General features: G+C 43.1%; 1 protein-coding gene across 1 annotated transcript in view; it reads right to left on the reverse strand.

Moving 5' to 3' along the window:
* The window catches only part of LOC118422996 (fibrocystin-L-like), a 66,509-nt gene that overhangs the window by 21,470 nt on the left and 28,254 nt on the right, over positions 1-16,785 (reverse strand). The window contains exons 31-51 of the mRNA XM_035830891.1: positions 16,639-16,731; positions 15,976-16,078; positions 15,213-15,372; positions 14,882-14,969; positions 14,212-14,388; positions 13,149-13,334; positions 12,060-12,739; positions 11,091-11,523; positions 10,198-10,575; positions 9,582-9,722; positions 8,672-8,849; positions 7,868-8,015; positions 7,189-7,345; positions 6,431-6,643; positions 5,696-5,899; positions 4,135-4,305; positions 3,478-3,614; positions 2,543-2,773; positions 1,957-2,055; positions 1,203-1,453; positions 477-670 (exon numbers count right to left, since the gene is read on the reverse strand). Coding sequence (XP_035686784.1) covers positions 477-670; positions 1,203-1,453; positions 1,957-2,055; positions 2,543-2,773; positions 3,478-3,614; positions 4,135-4,305; positions 5,696-5,899; positions 6,431-6,643; positions 7,189-7,345; positions 7,868-8,015; positions 8,672-8,849; positions 9,582-9,722; positions 10,198-10,575; positions 11,091-11,523; positions 12,060-12,739; positions 13,149-13,334; positions 14,212-14,388; positions 14,882-14,969; positions 15,213-15,372; positions 15,976-16,078; positions 16,639-16,731 — 4,422 coding nt within the window. The remainder of the gene's footprint in view (positions 1-476; positions 671-1,202; positions 1,454-1,956; positions 2,056-2,542; positions 2,774-3,477; positions 3,615-4,134; positions 4,306-5,695; positions 5,900-6,430; positions 6,644-7,188; positions 7,346-7,867; positions 8,016-8,671; positions 8,850-9,581; positions 9,723-10,197; positions 10,576-11,090; positions 11,524-12,059; positions 12,740-13,148; positions 13,335-14,211; positions 14,389-14,881; positions 14,970-15,212; positions 15,373-15,975; positions 16,079-16,638; positions 16,732-16,785) is intronic.

The raw sequence follows: 16,785 nt of genomic DNA on the forward strand, positions 1-16,785 counted from the left end.
GTAAATGCTTACCTTTAGGCTAATGGCATTGGTGATACAATGGGTAGATCACTATTTCTATTTTGTATTATCGAAATATTTTATCAAAATAATTCAGCAATGCAATCCAATTGAGTTCAAAGTTCATCTGTATTGTAAATGGCATTATGAATGAAGACCAAACTTTACGTGACCAACACGTAGATGAATTGACGGGGGGCGACACAGGTTATCTGGCAATGGCGACCCTTTGCTGCTGTTACATGACTTTAACATCACGGAAGTAGCAACAGACGGTTCATTCCATGATTCTTCTTCTTAACCACATATTGTCAAGCTTCTTCATTCCATGAACAAGGCTTATTGAGTCAGTTGAAATATGGGTCGAAAGTAAAAACAAAGTGTTGGTCACGTTAACTTTAGTTTTCATTCATAGTACGTAGTACTACGTACTCCAACTTGATTGATCATTTCTAGATGATTTATCAATATCCTACCTTTAGTACACTCGTTGTGGCCGGTGGAGATTCCACCATGTCCGATGAGGACGGCATTGGTGATTTTAGCTTTGCCCCACTCTGACAGCCTCAGGATTCGCTTCATCTCGATCCCAGCTAACTCATTGTAGGCCACAACAAAGTCTTCAAACTGCACGGCTCCGACATTAACCCATTCTGCACCCTTCTCGTTCCTGTAAGCGCAACAGCAATGGTGAGTCAACCGTGAGGTACACTAAACGATAGACAAATGGGTTATGAAATGACTTTCGACCATGCGACAATCACTGAATAGAGAGTACCTATTGGTAAGAAAACTGTCAAGTTACCGTTATATCTGACTATTCAAAACGCTAAACTCCGCAATAAACGCTAATTCTGCAATAGGCCTATGTGCTTCAAGCGGTTTATTACCTCCATGAAAAATAAAGAGGTTTTGTTCTTGATGTGTATGTCTGTGTTTCCTCAAATTTGTGGTCAGCATTAACTCAAGAACCTTTGGATGGATTGTGCTGAACTTTGTGTGTTTAAAAATGAGGTCGAGGGAGATTCTGAGTTTCCTGGTATATGTGACCTTGGTACTGATGCCGAATCTTTTTTCCTGAACATGTTATGGTCTTGATGTTTAAGTGGTATACTCAAACGTAGCCTTTGACATAAGAAAGAAGTGTTTGGGCCACCAAGCACCTAGTTGTTATTGAGTTGAATTCATGTAAATGCCCTCACCTCCACGCAGTGAGGCCTCTGAAGACAGCAGGCTCTGGCTTGGCGCCCCAACCACAACTTCCACCCTCAGCAGGATAGTACTCCTGGAACACCCACAGTCCAAACCAACCTTGGGAGTGCACTGTGTTGTTTTGGAACACTCCGAGCGGAACTCTCTGTGGACAGATGTCTGGGTCGTAGGACGCACCGTCGGGATGCTCATGCATGCGGTACCAGAAACCAAAGTGGGTTCCTCCGGCAGCGTGATTGTGCTATTGTAAGGTAGAAACACGAGAGGCGAATAAAGTCATTGGCCTCAACAGATCTGTACGTGGTAGAAGAATTAAATTCTTTAAGTTTAATAAATCTAAATTGAACTCACTGGTCCAGGAATCTTTTTTAATTATTTGCTCAACCATTTCGGCTTTCGGACCCAATCACGCTGGACACGTGACTTTTATTCACGTGTGACGTCAGGTATGAGTCAAAGCGTGTTGGAAGTCGATACAAGCCCGTTAAGATGACTACTTTTTGAAAGGATTAAATAAAACAATCAGGACACACCGGCCTCCTCTCAACTCGGACGAGTGACGATATCGACTTCCAGCAAACTTTGACCCATTGCTGACTTCAAACGTGAATACAAGTCACATGTCCAGCGCAAATGGGTCCAAACGCTGAGAAAGACTGACTAACTTCCGGTGAGAACAAATTTAGCAGTCAGGGAACAGTTAAGTTTAGTTTCTTGTTTGTTGAATAGAGGACGGATTCCTACCCGAATGGTGTTGTTCGGGTTGGTGACCCAGTACCCAGCAGGCGTGATGTCATCGTTCAACAGACTGGTGCTGGCTCTCACGAACAAAGCAAGATTATACTGAAACACAACAATGGCAACGGTTATATGTCAAGATATCAGACGGGACTATTTGACGGGACATGCCATTGTTCAAACAAACATTTCTATGTTTACCTCCTCGGGAGGGAAACGTGTTGTTTTTGCTCTATTTCTTCCCCTCCTTTTTTTCTTCCCCAAATAAAAACAAGTAATGTCAATGACCCGGTCCAAGTGATTGTCACCACTATTACCAGTGGGGTAGTAGAGACTTTGCAGTGTTACATAACGTGGCAAGTGGCAGGACAAACCTGGATGGAGCTGGTCGCCATATATATGAATGTATTTGAATGAAAATAAATAGTGCATTACATATACAGTAGTTTTATTAGACCATATGAAGGTAAGCATTACATGTTTGTTTGCAAATGTTGCTTTGAAGTTTATCTTGTAATAGAATTTTCCTGTATATATGTATTGCATGTTTGTAATCATAGTCATGTAAGCATATACAGTCTGGATGCTTTACCTGAACGATGTTTCCCGTTTCAATGCCGTCCTCGATGAAGAAAGCCCCGCCCATGATGTTGAAGACCACATTACGTTCCACCAGTAGGTTATGTGTACCGTGCATGGTGACCGCCCTGTTAAAGCTGCGGTGGATGGCACATCCACGCACGTACGAGCTGCTCATGTCACCGTTCAGATGGGAGTGGATGGGGTAGCGGCCCAGACGGAAGGCTTGTCCAACATACGTGAACTGTAATCAAAGTGTCAAACTTTGTCAGGATCCACAATATACACACGAACCTACCTACCTACCTAGTCCCTTGACCTCCAGGTCGTTGGGGGGACAAGGTAGACATGAAGATAGAGAGTTGCCTCCATGTTCTTCACACGAACATCCACAGGCAAATGGGATAGCATCTACACTCGAAACTACCAATGAATAGTGACGTTCTGTTTAGCTTCTTGCTGACTTTGAATCACCTCCATGTTTGCACATGAGTACTTTTGGTCACATGCATGGTCATTCTCTTCTGCATAGCCTTGCCCGAGACCTATACAATGTACCTTGTGTAGGCTCTGCTAAACTGGGCTCAGGTTTCCATATTGTGGAAACCTGAGCCCAGTTCTCACTGGCTTCTCAGCCAATCACAGAATTGCTTGAATGTTTTTTTTTAAGTAAAGCTGATTCTCTGATTGGCTGACAGCTAATTGAGGGCCCGGATGATGGGTGATGATGAGGCAAGAGTGGAAACTTCACTACGGTCTAGCAGAGCTTCCCGAATGTATATTATCATTGAATATCTATCGGCGGCAGGCAAGACTCTGCACAGAAGCATGCAGATGTGGCGCTCATCTTGTATGGCATTATTTCTATTTCTATATAATACAGGACAAAGTGCCCTGTATAGACAATACTTTGAAAACGATTGTAAAACAAAGCCCTGCAAATCATACCTCTACATGCTCTATACGAGCGGTGACGAGTCCTGCATCTGGTTCTGGCTGGTGGATCAGAACATGGCCGCCGAACTGGTCACTGCCGACTTCCTCTCCGAAACGACCCTGGAAGCACGTCTGTGTGGCAAACTCTCCTATAGAAAAGTCAAGACTGAGTCAGAAATCTGTAGAATATGTACCTTAAATTTTGTCCGAAATATGAATATATTTTTCACAGTCGTCCGTGAAAACATATATCACTTTTGAGGAATGATAATAATAAATGTAAATATCGAAATTCATAACGATCTTTCATTCGCTTCCAATGTCTAGAATAAAATCGGCCCCTGGAGTTCCCTGGTGGGCCAAAGTCTAAAATAGATCTACTCTCTGACCTCTACCCGCAATTAACGAACGTATCATATAGAATATCATAAAAATCCATTTACAGCTTGTAGAGTTATGCTATCAACAAGCAAACAGACATAAACAGACAACAGTTTGAATTTTAGCTTCCTCCACAGACTTTCGGAGCGATAGCGTGTATCTTTCTGGATATAGCAGGGGTTCTAGATCTTCAACCTGAGATAAGGTTCTCAATATGCAGAGAAGGAGGTTGCCGCGAGAGGTACTTTTAACCGACAAAACTGCTTCATAGAGAACCTTTTCACATACCCGTGTCGAAGCCTTCTTCACAAGCTTCAATTTCGTCGTGCCAAGAAGGATCATCAGACCCCCTGATGACGACATTCCTGGTGAGGAGGGCGACCTCCCCTCTGGTCTCCAGCGTCACTCCTGAGTTTGGGAACGTCTCCTCCACGGAAATATGCTCGTACTCCAAAGGTTCTGGACATTTCAACATGGATGCAATAAGTAAATGAAGATTTTAAACGTTATATCACTACGCAAGAAAAAGCTTTTACCAACAAACTGTCGTAAAGCCACCTACTGTAGGGCACTGTGCATCTGGTCCATAAACCAGGATATTTTGTACTGTGCTCATTCGAGTCTAAGACCCCGTTCACACTCAAAAAAATGAAGCGGCTTTAACGTGGAAGCCGCTTGAACGTACAATCCGCTTTAAAAAAAATTACGTTCACACTCATTACAGACAATCAGATTAATCGCACACAATCCAAGCTGATTGTGATCCCGTACCTGGACTTCAGGTACTTTTTGTACAACATTGTTTGTAGGTTTTCTCAAACCCACTCTTAATAGTCTTATATCATGATCCAGAGAGAGATCTGTTCAAAGATATGCTTGTTTTTTTGTGATATTTTTAGCTTGCTGTGGTTCCTCTCTCTTCGCGTGATAAAAAAAGCTTTGTTTGCTTCCCATTCCACTTGCCTTGACCCTACAGCGTTTTTTTCTTTCTATCCAGACATTATCATTGGGCACAAAAATTAGTAATGTGAGCAAACCCGTCAATGTGGCGTGTGTTCCTGCTCCCGCCGATACATGGATATTTAAACTCCAACAGGGGGCAAATCGGAAATTTACATAGAATCTAGCCACATTGCGTTCACACTCGCGATTTCAGCCAAGCGGCTTGTTCACAAGTGTCTCAAACTACCTCCCAGGGATGGATTGCAAACGAGCCGGATAGGTGAAAATCCAAGCCGCTTGGAGCGTTCAGACTCAAGAAAACGATCCGGATCAAGCGGCTTCCACGTTGTTAACGGGGTCTTGTACACTGAGGAGGTCGGTGAAACATGCCTGTGTGATGGCTGGAATAAAGTTTCTATACGGGGGAAAATGCGGCTTCAGTGTCCTTTCTGACGACGTGGCACGAGTGTGCTTACTTGAGGTTGTCCACTCTCATTTATCCCACAGACTTTCGGTCAACTCTCTAAGACCAACCCTCAACCGAAACGTGATACCAACTCTTGGGCACCATTGACCCGTTACTGATGTCACACTTCAGTTAAGGACATGTGACAGGCTCTGTCGAACACACACCTTTGACTCGTTACTGACGTCACACTTCAGTTAAGGACACGTGACATAGGCTTCCGGTCATTTTAGCTTGTGAAGGGTCAGAGGACAGACCGAAAGCCTGTTGGTAACATCTTATCTTTGTATACGGAACTAACCTTATAAAATCCTGACTACATAAAATGTGTACTCTATGTCTAGCCACCGCCTTGATTTGAATAAGTCCTCTCCCGAGAGCAAACAGAATTTTACCAAAGGTCACAAATTATGCATCCTCATGTCGATATATTTAGCTCACCTGTGAGTGTGATAGTAACACCATCTGGATCCACCGACGCTATCTCTCTCACTTCCGTCTCGGTCTGGCTATGTCGATATCCCGTCGTTGCTATGGCGATACTATCACCTGCCTTCCACGTGACCGGCTGCTCCAGAACAAGCGTTGTCGCCCCTGTGGATGCCGTCTGAGCTAGACGAGTCCATGTTACGGGAACAGGGGAGCCTGAAGAAAAAACATTATAAAAGTTTCAACTAACACTGGATCAAGAAAATTATTACTATCGCTTTGACCCTCTTCAGGAAAACTGACCAATTAATTTCTGATACCTGGTCGTAAAAAACAGAAGGTCACTTTTTGAGTCTATATTGCCCTCCTCGAAGACCATACCAAAGTATTTTGCAACTTCAAACAGCTCTGTGATTTGCCTAGACACAACTCGTACGTTACAATGCTATATATATCAAGCTAGCATATGGAGATATATAACTCAGAAAACCACGTGCAAATAGACAAAGGTATGCCCAGCGGCTAGTAGACTTCCATGGACTCTCTGTCATGTTTGAGAGAATGTTCTTCCAACTATGACCTGCCACTTCCTTCATCTGGCCTTTGGGATTATTTTTATCACTTACGACCATAATTCCTGTTAGTGTCGACGTGTCTGCCTTTCAAACTGTCAATAGCGAAATGGGAACAGCGCCTTTGTCAAACTGACTACAAGTCCTCCGTTTCAGGGAGGTAATATTATGTTACCATGTATGTCCAGTGTTCCGTTCCTAAGTCCCAGAACTTTGGCGCCGTAGATCGGCAGCTCCTTGGAGCGCAGGTGTCCGTGCAGAGTGATGATGGCCTGGTGTTGGAACGGCTCTTCCTCTGTACCGATCTGAAGAGTTCCTCCATCCGTGATGAGGATGTACTCAGACTGTAGGTGCACATCTCCCTCGTCATGGAACAACAGTGTTCCACCTGCAGGGTGGATTTGTTATGTTAACTTAGTGATTTCTTTCTGCATTCAGGTTCACAGAATGAACGTGTAGTAGATATAGGGCCTGCTGTAGTATTTTTGTTAAAACTTTTGAAAGAGGATAATTCAAGAGGGGAACACCATTATTAGTGGTACATGTATGTATATAACTCTAGTGATGACTAACATAATAAGATGGCAATTATGCAGATTAGGATCTGTATAATTAATAAAGAAAATTTATAAATCCAGTGCGTTCCATGATAGCACCATTCAAACATCTGACATGTGTTACTGAAAAAGAAAAACTGATTAATCAGATGAGTTCCATGACAGCACCATTCAAACATGTGAAATATGTTACTGACAAAGAGAAAATTGCTAAATCAAATGCGTCCATAATAGCACTTTTCAACACATGACATATGCTATAAACAAAGAAAAGAATATCAACAGATGTCGATTATGCAAACGAAGACCTTCTTTGCATAATCGATAAGAAAATGATATGATAAAACACTTATTGTCTACATTAAAAATTTCCTACCTTGGATGAGCAGCATCCTGAGTATTGGTGTGTCAGTATCCAGCAGTAAAGTCTGCCCCTCCTGAACAATGACAAAGTCTCCATCCACAGGTAAACCGTCCCCGCCCCAGGTGTACACAGAGGACCACCTGTCTACGTAGTAGAAGTCTGCGTTGTCCTATAGATGTAACGTATACAAGTAGAAAATTTAGTATTATGTTTAGTATAACAGTAAATACTACTACCAAGCTATATGTACAATCCCAACAGATGCTTGTCTCGATCTGAAAAACATGGAAATATAACTGTATATTTTCTTCATTACTCCCAATAGTTTCTTCTCTCGTTTTGAAACACTTAGAAATATAACTGCATACTTTGTTCATTAAATTTATATGTTCATCAGGTATATCATTACATAGTGTGTGGAGAAATGGATTTTGATTAAAGGTTAAACTGTAACAACAGTATTATTTTGATATAGATATTGACGTTGCCATACAAACGGACCAGAACAGAGAGGTTAATGTTAACCAATACACGTGTAAGAATATGCTTTCCTGAAATTCCCGTGACGACATGTGTATTTCTTATTCATTGTTAGTACTCCCATTAAGAAAACAAACACATAGTTGAGTTGTAAAACACTATGTGGACCAGAACGTGCATACTTTTGTTATTGTAATGGTTTCAGTTTTACCTGTGTAGCAATCCCATCAGTACCCACTGCCCTAACTTTAGAGTTCACACTCCCGCTGTGGGCCTCAGTCACGCAGACGACCTCTGTCTCCGATGGTACTCCAGAGATGATACAGTCGCTTCCTGCTATGGATACGCTCGAGATGCCACTTGGATAGCAAAAACAGGTAACAAGTGACATTTCAGGATAGGAAAATCAAACTGAATACTCAAGATTTCTTTACGAGAGGAGTGAAGGAAGTAGTTTATATTCGAGCACACCGTCCGACATTGGACGTAGACGGGGGGCGACACAGGTTATCTGGCATTTGCAACTAATTGCTACAGTCACGTGTCTCTAACGTAAGGTTGTGAAAGCAGCATGTAACGAGTTCATATTATGTAAACCGAAAATTTGGGCAAGTCCCAATTTTTCAAAACGCTGGTGTTTCCTTTATTCATAATGTCATTTACCAACAGAGATGAACGTTTAGGCTAAAATGGCCAAGTTGATACTTTTAATGTAGCTTAGACTTACTGAAAGCAAAAGTTGCTTTAAACCTATTTGTGGGTTCAGGTCGCTTGGACGCTTGGACGCTTGGACCAGTGAATGACAAATCAAGGTCTTGAAGTGTTCCAACAACTACCATCTTGAGAAAGTAAGAAAACGCGATGTTATTCACGTGAACCTTGAGGCATTCTAACATTCCCACGGGCTAACATTCTTGGAAACACATTCCTGCACAATTCCAAGAATTTTTGCAGACTGCATATAACACTAACCATTAGGCTCGCCCCTGGGTGTTGCCAAAAAGAAGACCCATACCTAAGGCTTGTTCCGGTGATGGTGACAGTGGTCCCTCCCGCGGTACCTCCCATCCCAGGGGAGACGGAGGTGATGATAGGGGTCAGGTTGCTGTCATAGGTGAACGCGCTGTTCAGAGTTCTCGTCTCTTTGCCAACTTCAATAGCAACGTCACAAGCCAATGTGCCACTGGCTAACCCTGTTAAAATGAAAACGTTTCAATTGATAGGGAGGTTCTTTATTTACGGTCAATACATAACATCACAACTGAAGTTCCCGTGTCCGTCTGTCACCTTCCTCAGGACAATACATTTGTACTAACTGGTACTATTCTATACTGCAGCTAGGTGTCGCTGCTAACAATGCGGTCCCAAACGTAAAGAACTTTTGGCAAATAACAATTACTCAAGTAACTGGAAACGGTCAGACGTTTGAGGTAGAATCCGTGACTGTTTGTCAGTGACACTGAGGAGATCTACTTGGAGAGCAGGTTTTCATTCTATCTATGAATTGATATGTAAAAACAAGAGGAAGAAAATTTCTAGTAGTTCAAAGAAAACAAGGGTAAGACAAGTTAATAAGATGTTGATGCAAATGAGCTAATTACCTCTCTTGTTTGAATTGTAGAAGCTAGCGTATAGTGGAATTTACCTGAAATGTCTGACCGTTTTCAAACTCATATCCAGTTGCTACAGTAACTGTTATTTGTCATATCTTATTACCTGGATGACTAGCCTTAATCGACCTAAAGAATTATCATAGGTATAGCCACAAAGGTAAAGTATTGTCATATTTCCAAGATAAATCAATTACTGTATGATAGATTAACAGAAATGGCAGTGGCGTATTTTACTACTAGCTACAAAATGATATCATTGTTTATCTATACAAAGTTTTAGTGTACTGTATTAATAACCAACTAAACACTGACCGTCATGTGCTGGTACTTCGCACTCTATCAAGTTGGGTACAACACTGCTGATAGGGCACGGATGACCGCATACGGTGACGGTGGCGTTTTCAGCAAAGCCAGTTCCCGTTAGCGTCAGAGTGCGGCCTCCTCCAAAACTCCCTACAAGAAAAATATAATCCAACATACAGGTACTTGGTTAGTGCTGTTGCAGAAATAACCCTATTGATACCATTTATAACATTAATCTAGATGATCTAAAACAAATTTGAATCTATACATAGGAGGGGTAGAAAGAGTTGAAGGTGGTTCCATAAAATGTAAACTTAAGAAAGATGACTTGTGTGTTGAGCTGTAGCTAATCTCATCCGTTGTCAAGCCAAATTTCTGTCACCGCCCAAAATTTGTCCCGACGGGTCTTGGGGGTTTCCAGTATACCGGAGGAGAGAGAACTGCCTCACACTCGTGGGGCTTGGTGAATTTCAAGCTGCATGCAGGCTGAGCGTATTTTAGGAGGAGGGATCGCGCTTTGGAGGCTACTCCTAACCCAACCCCCGACTCGTACGCACTACCCTACAGAGCAAAAATCTGACAGTACACAAATTTGGCTCCACAGCGAACAAGAATGAATCCATACCTGTACTTGGTGTCACAGTCAACAGTGACAACTCGTAGCTGAACGTGACCCCTGACCTCGCCATTCCCTTCGAGACAACCGTCACGTCCACGGTGTAGTCACTGCCGGCCACGTGGTCTCCGAGCGTGCAGACGATTTCCGTATCCGATGACGAGTCAACCACACAAGGGGCGCCATCAATGGACACTTCGTTGTCTCCTGTAGTTTGGCCAAACCCAGACCCTGTGATGGTTACCAATGTTCCACTGGTGGCTACAGCTGGGTTGATACCAGCCACATTCGGAGTTAGGGTTGACCTGTATGTGAAGTCCTGTGGTGGGTAGGCTTGTCCATTGGAGACCACGGATACTTGAACTTGATGGTCATTTTCATTGGTTGCTGAAAAGAAAATGCATTGACAAATAGTGAGCAGCATAATTGTCCAACCATGCAGAATGAAACACGTAAAGCACAATGTTAAGAATAAAAACTCAAACTTTGATAGTCAACACGCTGAAACAAATTGGGATATACCCCCAAATTTTGGGCTGAATCCGTCATCTTTTTTAACGGAAAGGACCCGTCTACGTGAAGTGAGCATGTGACTGCACCAACAGGTCATAAGTGCCAGATAACCTATGCCACCCCCGTCCCTGTCCAAAGTCGTAGGGTGAGCACGAGCATACACTGCCTCCACCAAAGGTTTTTATCTGGCACTTGCTGGCCGTTGCTGCTGTCACATTTCTCTAACGTCCAAAAACTGCAGTAGACAGGTCCATACATATTCTGTGAAGTCAGCCCAAAATTTGGGAGTCCTCATTTCTTTCAAATTGTACGTTATCTTAAATTAAATCTTGATTCATAATATCTTTTAGCAACAAAAATGAACTTTCAAGAATGTAATAATCATGTACCTGCAGGGGTGATACATGTGACGGTGGAGAGATTGACAGACAGGATTTCACAAATCTCCCCGTCCATGGTGATCTCCGTGTCACTGTCAAAGCCGTTGCCTGTGATGGTCAAGGTCGTACCGCCGGCAAGACTCCCCTCTGTCGGTGACATGGAGTCGATCACAGCTTGACTTGTCACAAATGCAGTTGAAGCTGCGTTTCCACGTCCGGCTACATGCACGCTGATTGGCTGATCTCCAACGGGGATGTTTCCGGCTGAGCAGGAAATGACGTCATCTGTAACTGACGTCACGACACAGGGTGTCGTTTCGCCGAAGGTGACCGTTACGTCGTCCACAGTGGTTCCAAACAAAGTCCCCGTGATTGTGAAACTGTCTGTGGCAGACCCACTAGTCGGTGGGTCTATTGTTGAGACTCTTGGGGTTTGCGAGTCCTTTTAAGCAATAAAGATTGGTGATCAATAATGTGAAAACTAACTGAGAGTTGGAGAGGTAATATATGAGAGATTTCATAGCCCCACCCCCAATAGAAAATGCGTCGAACATTTCGGCGATTGCCTTACCATGCTATATCAAGACATCATTGGCTTTTGGAGCTAATTGACTTTTTAAAAAAACATTGTCTTGACTTCGTCTTTTGTTGAACCATCTTAAAATTATCTCCACGTACCACATTATCACATTTCCATTAAGAGTTTGGGTTATAAACCTGGTAACTCCAGATTACTAACGAAAGGGAGCAGTCTGAAACTCCCGACCGATTTCAAATTCTATCCAGTCGCTTGAGCAACTGATGCATTTCGTATCTTATTACTTGGAAGTCAAACCATAATTCACAGATGCTACCAAATTTACAATGTCAATAATTACAATCCAGCAACCTTTATTTGTAATGTCTTTCTTCCAACTATAGCTTCATGCTTGTATTGTTACTTCAACCGCAACATGCAACAATAGTCCCAACACTTACCCTGTAGGCATATTGACATCCACCGTTGCCGCCTAGGTCACAAACGCTGTCAATGCGATATCCGTTCACTACCTGACTAACTGTGACGTCCCTCGTTCTCTCCGATGCTGCCTGAGTTACACAGATGATTTCGTTGTAAGATATAGACTGGATATCGCATAGGACTGTTCCGATCGTACAAGTGGTGCTGTCAACCGAAGACGCGAATCCTGATCCGATGATAGTCAGTTGGGCTCCCCCTTCGGTGGATCCTTGCTCCGGTGATACAGACATAACTTTTGGTATAAGAGCGAACATTCGAGACTTTTCCCCTCCAGGAGTGGCCATTCTAGCGTATCCACGATTCTTGATGTTCACAGACACCGGGAGATAGGTTCCCACCGGCATGTCACTACCAGGGTTGACCGTACACGTGATGCTATTGGATGATACTGATGTGACGTCACAGGAGTATCCACCAATCAGAACCTCATTCTCGCATGTTGATGTGCTGAAGCCTGTACCCTGGATGGTGATGGTGTCTCCAGCGGTGCCGTGGGTAGGACTCAGGGAGGTGACAGTCGCCGTCAGGCAGTTACGGAAAACGAAGCTAAACTGAGAGTCGGAAGAATATGTAGAAGACGGATCTGCAGGACAGGCTAACACTTCACTTGTTGAACCTGGGCATGCCTCTCCAGATGCTGAACATATAAGCAAAACTTTTGTTAATAAGCAAAAAGAAGTAATCAAGCTTCAAAAACGGCAAATGGTTAGCTATCATCATCATCGAGGCAAATGGTTCCTGGTTCCAAGTGCACATGTGCAGCGAAATGCATTGTGGGTTATATGTCAAAGGTTAATGCCCCTGAGACATAAGCGAAACACATCTAGACAGCTGCTAAGCCTGGTCTGGATAAGAATTGTACATTTTAAGTTAGGGACCTTCACCAATACGGTATCACATAGAATGCAATTCGCGGCTCATGCACACTCAAAACCATCAACCCCCTTATAAGCCAAACTACAAAGCTACAAAGTACACACATGGCATACATTCTGTGTATAATACACAAAGTTATATTTCATGTACGATATAAACATTGTGCTCACCAGGTGCTACTCCGGTAGGATTGTAGATCGCTTCCATGCCGTTGAGTTTGAATGACAAGGTCTCTGTGCGGTCCACAGCTTTGACGACTTCCACCTTCCCTGGCATTTGGATGTTACAGTCCTCATCAACGCAATCACTTGTGTAATAGTAATCACCCACGGCGTTGAATGTGTATGAGTAGGAGCCTGCCAAGATAAAAAAAAGCAACAAGTGTTATTTTCAATCGTTAGTCCACTTTTCTATTATCAAATGAACGACTTGACAATAACTAATTATGCAAAGATAAACGAAAGCCCCTCTTGGTTTTCTTTTTAATTTGTAGACTTTATTTAGCGTATTTCTTGTGGCAGAACCATGTCTAGGTGTTGCCTATTTGCCCTTCTTGGCCTTGATCTTCCTGGAGTAGAACTCGAGTTCCTTCCCCTCGAGAATGTAGCCGTCACAACGCCAGACCTGTCCTGGTCTCGACGCGATGCAAGCGAGCAATCTTACTTGTCCCCACTGTTCCTCGAGGGGCTGGGCGACCTTGGCCTTATTTTGCCTCTCCCCGTACATCTTCATGACCTTCTTAGATGCTATTTTGTTCAAGACTGCTGCAAGCCCTTCTTGTTCGTGTTCATGGTTTGGGCATAGTTTTGAAATGGTTGATGCTAAAGATCGGCGTTGCCTAAAACTGATCAGACTGCTTCCGACGGGGCATAGTCGGTTATGTGTAACTCTACGGTCCCATTACGAAAAAGGGCCCCTCCGGGTAATTCACGGTCTGTTCTTCTGGATTTTTTTTTACGTAATCCCTACGTGGCCCCGAAGACACCATATGGCTACCGAGCTGTTTGGGGACATATCCGGGCCCTCTGATTTCTCTGAGACGCAGTCACGCAGTTAAAATCAACACGGAACCCGGCGACTAATAGACTCCGTCATTTACCCGTAAAAAAACACCGAGAAACCCCTCGGTCCACCGCGACAAATTTGTGGCTTCGGAGCCCTGCCGGGGCTACAATTCCTGCGAACACCAATGCAAATGGAACCGTAGGGTATAATGTAGTATTAGGCCCTTACCTTGGCTAGACTTTGGTCCACTAGAGAAGCCGTTTTGCAGGAGTTCACCATCTAAACCGGTAGTCTGCATGACGGAGAACCCAACACCTGGAGTAGGGGGTGACCAGTTCCACACCACCGTGTCTCCTTCCTCGATGGTCAGGGTACTGTGGCTCCAGGCGTAGCCATTGCCATAGTCTAAGAAAGGTTAGTTATATTGTGTTTATTGAGACACCATAGATCCAAAGGCTAATCTTCACAGTAAAACAGTAATGTAGACACAGACATATGCACTATAGGATTAAACGAAACCCACATGCATGATTATAACATAAAACAATACCTAAACTCTTAACTTGAGACCAAATGGTGGATAGCTCTTTTAAAGTTAGATGGACTGGATAGTGACTTGATGCTGGGTGGTAGGGTATTCCAAATATCGATGGCACGACGGCAGAGAAAGGTTCGCTTTTTTTGTTTGTATTGGGTTAAGGTAGCTTGAAACTGTAGAAATTGGATGGTCTAGTTGAATATGTATGAGCTGAATTGGCAAGAACAATGAAACTATTGATTAAATTCATATGTAATATAAAATGTTTACTGCGTTAACGTTTAAATTATTTGATGTGTTTTGACGTGGAAAGGTATATAATCTCTCATCTGATATTCTTAAAACACAGAGTCTTCTTACTTGGATGCGCCCCGCCGTTGTCCACAATATGGCGTCTACCAGCGCTCGTCATTCTGCACCATATCTCATTAGAGGAGCTGGATACGACCTGTATAGAGACGGGGCGTCACAGGTTCTCTAGCACTTACGACCCGTTACTGCAGTCATGTGACTTATTATGTCACTTCAATATGACCAAATTTTAGGTCTTGGTCAGTCTCTATTATGTTATTTCCATTAGCAAAACAGATAAACTGCTTCCCTAAAATGATTTTGAAATTAGGTTAAGGAATTCACTCTTATATGGGACGGTTCATAATTGTAGAAATATATGAGCAGTGCATACTCATACCTCGCATACTGTATCACCGAACATAACGGAATATCCCTCGACGTCTGTGCTGAAACCCTCTCCGGAAAGTCCCACAAGTGTCCCGCCGGATAGGGACCCTCGGGATGGGGACATTCCCGTCACACTTAGAACGTACTCAATGGTCGGGAAGGCCGTGGATCTGGAAAAAAATAATATATTTTCGTTCGTTTCTTCGTTCGTTCTTTTGTTCCTTCAGACCTTTGTAGTGTCTACGCACACATAGGACAGTAAGTTTCCTCACCGTTTTACAAGCAAGGCATATTTCTACAGAGAGGAGATGCCCCGAGGACGTTTAAGGGGTTGCCCCTTTGACGCGCTCGAGGCACAAACATGGAGCCCCCATTCTACGCCCCTTCTGGAAGACGAGTGCAATCCAAACTGAGGTGTCCTGCAGCTGACTCCGAAATTTGAATCGGAGTCTCTTACTGTAGCTGCCATTGGACACGACCTCAACTGTGAGACTGTCCCCTTGCAAATCCTTTTCGTAAACCTTTACTGCATACAGAATATTTAGCACAGATCCAAGTGACATATATACAGTCCAAACCGCCCCAAAAAGTCGTTCAGATTCTAAGTGGACAGTTGATCTCTATAGTTAGGGGTCTTGGTACTTGTGTCAACTGAACGACCAATAAATTGTGAAATTTGCTATGCGGTCCTGATACAAAGAAGGTCATGTGAACAGGTTTGACCGTGTGTGGCAACCCTTAGTGAACAGGAATGAGATATAACATCAACTCACCCGTCCATTACACCATAACCAGCCCCATCAACGTACAGCAAGATATCGTACGTCCCTGGTCCCAGGGCAGGTAGGGTACATGTGATGCTAGACCCACTTCCAGCTGTAAGGGTATGCGAAAACATGTATGTACGAGTAGCGTTAGCATTCTAGCATTTCTGGTATATCTGGTATACTCTGATATTTTTTGACGAGTTCGTTTAGGCACCGAACTACACTTAATGTAGCAGCATCTCTTTTCCCTAAGTCAGAAACAATTTATACTGAAGAACTTTATTGCACGACAATTGTACATGATATAATGTATGACAACAACTATTACATGTTTTGTCATTTGTCATTTGTCATTAGTGAATTTCGCATGCCTATCCGCTGACCTGCATTAGTTTTTTTTACAACTTTGTCTCCGTTTACATATTGTAACGTTATGATTATCAAGATTATTTATTTATATGTGTTAAGTTTGAATGATGAAGACATGAAATCTTGCAGTCTTTTTCCCTCTTCCTGCACAATATTAATCTTTATATTAACATTTGAGTGTACATTTACTTACTTCTCTGTATACGTTTCTTTTACATAAATAAATTATCCTTTTCTCCGTCTCCAAACTTTGCACAAATGTTTGTACATTGTAAACTGGTAAAAGAAACACACACTCACATGCAGTAACCTCCACGATCTCTTCAGGACCCCTGAAGAAAAGAGATGGCGCATTCCCGAATCCTGAACCCTCGATTGTCAATGTTTCTCCGCCTGCAATATTGAGAAATTGATCAAAAGCAACCCTTTCCCAACATATCATAATGC

Source organism: Branchiostoma floridae, chromosome 9, assembly GCF_000003815.2.
Source record: "Branchiostoma floridae strain S238N-H82 chromosome 9, Bfl_VNyyK, whole genome shotgun sequence".
Taxonomy (NCBI): Eukaryota; Metazoa; Chordata; class Leptocardii; order Amphioxiformes; family Branchiostomatidae; genus Branchiostoma; species Branchiostoma floridae.